This window comes from Etheostoma cragini, chromosome 9 (assembly GCF_013103735.1).
Source record: "Etheostoma cragini isolate CJK2018 chromosome 9, CSU_Ecrag_1.0, whole genome shotgun sequence".
In the NCBI taxonomy this organism is placed as follows: Eukaryota; Metazoa; Chordata; class Actinopteri; order Perciformes; family Percidae; genus Etheostoma; species Etheostoma cragini.
Window position 1 is genome coordinate 14,200,930 of NC_048415.1, and position 6,656 is coordinate 14,207,585.

General features: G+C 41.5%; 1 protein-coding gene across 2 annotated transcripts in view; it reads right to left on the reverse strand.

The window, feature by feature from the left end:
* Positions 1 to 6,656, reverse strand: part of insrb (insulin receptor b) — an 82,633-nt gene that overhangs the window by 8,909 nt on the left and 67,068 nt on the right. For both annotated transcript variants that reach the window (XM_034881873.1, XM_034881872.1), the window contains 7 exons: positions 4,817 to 4,956; positions 4,419 to 4,563; positions 4,095 to 4,309; positions 2,804 to 2,930; positions 1,556 to 1,806; positions 896 to 1,063; positions 572 to 770 (listed from right to left, as the gene is read on the reverse strand). In XM_034881873.1, the coding sequence (XP_034737764.1) occupies positions 572 to 770; positions 896 to 1,063; positions 1,556 to 1,806; positions 2,804 to 2,930; positions 4,095 to 4,309; positions 4,419 to 4,563; positions 4,817 to 4,956 (1,245 nt within the window). The remainder of the gene's footprint in view (positions 1 to 571; positions 771 to 895; positions 1,064 to 1,555; positions 1,807 to 2,803; positions 2,931 to 4,094; positions 4,310 to 4,418; positions 4,564 to 4,816; positions 4,957 to 6,656) is intronic.

Sequence of the window (6,656 nt, forward strand, 5' to 3'; positions counted from 1 at the left end):
CACACACACACACACACACACACACACACACACACACACACACACACAGAGTTGGCACGGACCTGTTTTTAGACACACATTATGGTGGTTGGGACAAAAGAGTGCGATGGAGTCTGACTGGATAGAGCGGCTCCATTGTTACTGCTGCACTGCCACAAACAGCAACTAACAACGCTCATGCTGGTGCTTGTTGTTATGCTAAATGTAGTGAATTTTGAATGTTTATAAGCTTTTTTGGAGTTGTGAACAAACTGCTTTACAGTGTGTGACTATAATGTGGCTACTGCGACAAGAAAGAAGCCTAAAGTTGGCCTGGACTTGTTTAAATTGTTCAACCGTTAACAAGAATGTTCATAAATGTGTCTAAATTATTGATTGCTTGCTTTGACCTGTAGTTTCAGTCTGTATTGGTCGTGCTGGTGTTTCATAACTTTTTTTTTTTTTAATCCTGTTGAATACATGCTATATATACTGCCAAGATTATAAAATTGCTGGGATTAACTGTTTGGGAATGTTGCCCAGATGTGTTGGTCATGAGCTGTAACATTTAACTATGATTCCGGATGTGTACCTGCTCTCAAAGACTTCATTGTGGAGGTAGTTCTCAAAGGTCTTGCGATACTCTATCTCCTCCTGCTCCTTCTTTAACTGGCTGTCTGTCTTGGGGCAGGCGCAGCACCTGCCCCCCGAGTTGGGCTCATCTGTGTGGTTCCACTTCTGCTCATCCTCGCTGTCCAGGTGGGTTGGGGTACGAGACGGCAGCTTCATTCCTGGGAAGAAGAAATAGGTGTGAGGGGGATGGCAGACAAACAAATGTGAAGTGAGCAGCAGCAGCTTATTTGTTTGCAAACAGTCGTCAGGGCAGATTTAAATAGACCAACCCGTGGATACCGACCTTGGAGGCAGTAGTCGAACTTGTAGAGGTCCCGATCCTCAGACTGCTTCCGACAGATGACGCGGTAGTGGGTGATGTTGCCATTGGGATTGGTGGGAGGCTTCCACTTCAGGATGATCTGAGAGGAGGAGTTGGAGTTGGACATGGGGTCCAGAGGCACAGAGGGTTCTGAGAGGGATGGAGAAAAGCAACAGTTAGCACTGCGTTGGAGTTGTATGACCTTAGGCCGTGTTCAGATCGACTTCAGTCCTATGTGAAAAAACGCAGCCCTTCATTCATTTGAATGGAGCCAGTCTAGCGATGCAGATACAGATACATACATGCAAGTGCCAGTTACTGGTAGATCACTTGTAACCATGAACACTGGATTTCTACTGTTTACCACATCATCATCACAACTAAAGATACAATTAATGCTGCAGTGATATTTTTTCCCAGCTGGCAAAGCGGGGGAGGAGCAAGACTGTGATCAAGCAAACAAAGAAGTAAACAATGCAGGTTTGAAAACACAAATGTGCAGATGAAATATGAAGAAGAAAATGCTTTCAGCATGTTTGTTATGCCTCAAGGATAAAACAATTTGTTTGGGTAAAAAAGACTAAATGTAGACACGACTGTGTTTGTGTTTGCAGGTTTTTATTTTAAAGTAGTGTAACTCACTGGAGGCATTGGTGCGGACGTAGATTATCTCGCTCTTGGCTCCATTAACCTGGTGCTCGTCAGATGCCGACAACTGGGTCTTGACCATAATGGCGTACTGGGTCCAGGGCTTCAATGGTCGGATCAGGTGCCCCGGATCTTCCGCCTTCTTGCTGTCCGTGGAACGGGATGGAGGATCCACATCAGCAATAGCCCAGCTGTTAGAGCCACACGCGTCCTGTCCATCAAACTCCGTCACATTCTTGTACGGCCTGGAGCATACAGAAACAGAATGAGATTCAAGAGAACTGATTGAACAGCTGAAAATTAACAGTGAGAAGTACTAATGGAGCTCATTTGGCAAGGTAAGGCAATGCAATGCAATTTTTTATTTATTAGATACATTTTAGTACAGGTAATATACACTGGGGAGCCAAACAATGAAGTGCTTTAAACACTATTAGTTTTATTTTGAGTGTGATTCTGTATCGCACTGGGAGCAACTAAAGTGATTTAAGTACCGGGGTAATTTGTTGATAGCTGCGTTCTAAACAAGCTGGAGTGTTTCTATTGTTTGGGTACAGTAGTCTAACCTGGTAGAGATCCAGCTTTTCAGAGTCAACCTGAGATAAAAAATGCTTTAACTTTAGATATATTTTTCATGTGAGCAAAAGCTTTAAGCAGTTAAGTTACTGATATGACATTTAAAGTTGAGTCCATAACTGACGTGGTCTCTGTACTCCAGAGACAGTGATTCTAGGTGTGAATGTATTTCCTGTGTCTGTTTTTTTTTAACTAACTATTATCTCAGGTTTGGCCCTTATTTAGCTGTAAAAGAGTTCACAACATTCAGTAGCTACTGATTCAGTTTACAAGCTTAACTAAGCAACTAAGACCAAAAACTGACCCCTTTAGCAACCTCTATGAAAATCTTAGTTTCAGCAGATTTAAAGACCTGTTGGACCAACTGGATCTTATTGTCTCTTCATTAACATATTATTGCCAGTATCAAAGGCAGCAGTGAGATCAAGCAATGCCAAGCATAATGCTTGCTCATTGGGACCCTCTCTTTTATACTGGTGATTTATGTGTTTTTATTTTGTAACTGTTTTTAAACTGTTTCTGTGTAAAGCGTTTTGAATTTCCCTGTTGCTGAAATGTGCTATACAAATAAAGCTGCCTTGCCTTGTCATTTTATTTTAATAATAAACTTTGGTATGTGTTGTGCCATGATGTGAAAAAATCCCATATTTTTGTCAAGATACTTACGCCTCTTTGTAGAGAACCATAAAGCCCAACAAGTCTCTGAAGTCTAAGGGCCAAAAGGGCTCCCACTTCAACATAATCATTGTTGATGTGGTCTTGATCACGGTGAATTTCAGCAGCTTGGTCTCACCTAAGGGATGAAACAGACGATGCTCAGCATATGTCTTTGGTAAAAGAGCGAATGGACAGTGCAACATCAAAACCTACAATGCTTTTGAGGTAGAGACAATCACACCATAAAAGGTAAAACCAAAAATATAAGGAGCATTTCTGCAAAAACGTCTTTGCATTTTCTCATAAAATGATAAATCAAAACATAAAGCTAACATTTACAAAATGAAAGTCATGTAGAGTAGGTAGAGTAGTTTTCTATTTTTCCAGAGGGACACGGCTATGTATATATAGATACAGTATTTTATTTCATTCAACATCTGGCTGCTGTTCAAGCCGCTCTGTGCATAAGGAGTATGTTCCAGTGCAATAGTATACTTTGATATACTGTACATGCGTGATGCATGTACTCTCAGCCTAAAGAGCTAAAATGAGCGGTAAAAATAAAGTAACAGGAAAAAAATTTAATTATGTTTGTCCTGCAAGCACACACATATATAAATATAAACTTTATTTCAGACCCAGGGGGCTCCATATCACAATAAGAACATACACAAACACAAAAATAGTCTTCCACAATGTTCAGTGTCTAATATACAGACATGTTCGCCGACGGACAAAAAAACAGTGATTATGTCATTTTCCGACTCAGATACCCTACACATAAATATATACATCAGGTTACGTAAAACAGCGAAGCAGGTAGGTACCCCAACACTGAGAAACATGGCTGTATATGGAGCTTCTTGGAGCCTTCAGCAGCAGCCTCATGCTGTCATTATAAGTCACTATGAGTTTTCTAATGCTGCCTTGCTTGTAACGACACCACAGGTAGGCCGTATACAAAGGTGTACAATATGATCTAAAGAGTGAGATTTTCATAGAGGTTCAGAGCACATGCTGAACTTACAACACAGCATGTTTGCTTGAGCATACAGCTTCCAACACTGTCTATAGATATATCCTTATCATCAGAAAGGTCATTAGCAATAACACGGCCCAGATATGTAATCTCACTGCACACCATAAGTGCAGTGCCAGACAGATAGAAGTCAGGGAAGGTTGCCAGTGTGTCTTCTGTCTTCCTAGAGCAGATTTAAAACAATCTAGAACATTTTAAAATAAATGTAATCAGTAAGGTGGCGAACATCAAATCTCAAGTCTGACATTCTGGTTAACTCACAGGAGGCTTGGTCCCCGTTGGTGCGTCCAGCGATGTCATTTTTTTGGTTGCGCTCCTTGGTTCCCGTGACCTCCTCCATCTTACGGATTTCAGACATGCAAAGTTTAGAGTTGTAGTGGAAGAACGTACGACCACGATGGATTGTCAGGTTGTGCTTGGACCAATCCCACAGCTCACGCAGGTTCTGGTTGTCCAGCGCATAGAAGGCAAAGACCCTAACAGAGACAGAGGGAAGACAGAAAGACAGGAAGAAAATAGACACAAGTTTTATTTAAATTGAGAAAAGAAGAGAAGCGAGTAGAAGAGAAGAGAAGAGAGGCTTACTCATTCTCGAGATGGTCCCCCCTAATAATGCGTAGTTTGCGGAGGAAGGAGAGGGACACCAAGGCGTAGGCTCTGCGAACAATCAGGGAACCTGTGATTTCCTCAATCTGGCCCAAACTAGCCTCCAACTCAGCTGCAATGTTATCTGCAAGGAGATGGACATTTGGTCATATTGATAGCCAGTAGGTGATGGCAGAAAACAGACAAATAGTCAGACAAACACATATTTGAATGTAATGTGAAGTGGATAGACAAACTGTATGTTTAGACCTGACAAAGAGAGAAACACAGACTGAGAAATGGAGGGAGAGTGATGGAGGGAGAAGGAGACGGACATAGTGTGAGAAGCATAGCCTCGAAAGGAGGCCCAGCAGGTGGTGAGGTGTAGTAGTACTCACTCCCTCCTCGAATCTTGATGATCATGTTGCCGTGGAGTACAGTGCAGCCTCTCAAAGCCTGGGCTGAAGTTACAGAGTCAATTGTCTTATTTCCCACACACAGTTTAGGACACAGGCCTGCACATGGCGAACAGGTCAACCTACACAAAGAGAGAGAGATGCCCACAGATTAGGGCCATCAAAACAGACACACAAACACACAAAAAAAAAAGAATTGTGTGTCAATTGAGTAATTACTGCCTGATAAGGTGGACAGAAAATCTAATCAAAATGGGATTATAGAGCACGGTACATTCCAAACTGCAAAACAACCAAGGCTGCAATGATCATAAGAGCTGACAATTGACGTCACAATAGTGTGAGTGTCAGGCTGCTGAGACCTCAAAGTAATATTACTGAGCAATGCCTTAATTGGGTTGGGACCGGGATGACATGGCATTTTCAAACAACAAAGCTGAAATATGTTTAATGGAATTTAACTAATATACATTTATTCTACTCACTGGATTCTATTCTGAATTTTATATGCAGGCAGCTATGTGGCTTCATATTAGAGTTTGTGATCATGCTCATTCTTTTTTTTACCGCTTGTTCCTAAAAGTTCTTGGGCTTCTTAAAAGCGCATGCTGAATTTAACTTCACTTAATATCAAATAACAAAGACTTTCTAATAACCAAAGCGGTTGCAAGATAAGAAATCTGTGCTAAAAAACTAACAACGAATAGTGAGCGTAAAGTTTCTCAAACTGATCACCTCAAATGAGAGATAATCAAACAGAGCCTCACAATTCAATGAATGAGCTGATGTGTTTAGAGGTGAATCTGTATTATTCTCTCAATTAATTTGATAAATCCCATAATGAATCTACATGCTTTTAGGTATGGAATTAGATCAACCAAACTCTCATCCATATCTGAGCCTCCTTCATTTTTATAATTTTTCTCATCCTTTGCTTCAATTACTTCTGTCGCACATAAAACACACACACACACACACACACACACACACACACACACACACAACAAAAACAACATGACTAAAACACCAGCTGCAGTTCCCAACAGGCATTCCTCTGTTTTTCTCTCTCAGCTCTATGAGTGGCGTCCCCTCCCTGCGAACATGTGCTTGTGCACGTAATCACACACACACACGTACACTGAGCAGTGGGGCCTTGATAGTGTTGGTTTTCACAAAAGGCAAGCCTTGTCTTGCGAGCAGCCGGGTAACGCCACAAGGAGAAAAGGGACCCCGGTTCTTAATTCACAAATGACCACATTTTTGTTTTGAAGCCCTCTCAAAAGGAACATAATCCATCTCTTAAATTCCACTTCCAGCCTTGACATCCCTAACCACAACAGTCTTCCCTTCACCTAAACTATAAAGGCGCTTTATGGTTGGTCGGCTACACAAAACTCAACATATCGCTCCTTACTTCACTTAGTGATAGCTTCAACCACACACAAATGTTTTTTTTAGGGGCTGCTCTGATGTGAGGTGGACGTGCAACACAAAGTTGGGTCAAAATAGTGTTCTTGAAAAATACATTCACAAAACTCCAAGTAGAGACAATGACATCAAACAGCAGCCTCAACAGGCACCTTTTTAAAGCAGCCTGTGCCTGGGGAACAGCTAACAAAGGGTGCTGTTGTTCGCTGCGGGGACCATGCAAGCTCTGCATGCACTGCCATTTGTAAGCTCACCCTGACTTAATTCTATGTTTATGCAATTCTTAATATAAGCCCCTATTCCAGGAAGCACACACACACACACTCTAAAAACTAATTCAGGGGACCTTTAGTCATTACTTAAATATATACATTGTTGTGAAATAAAAAATCAA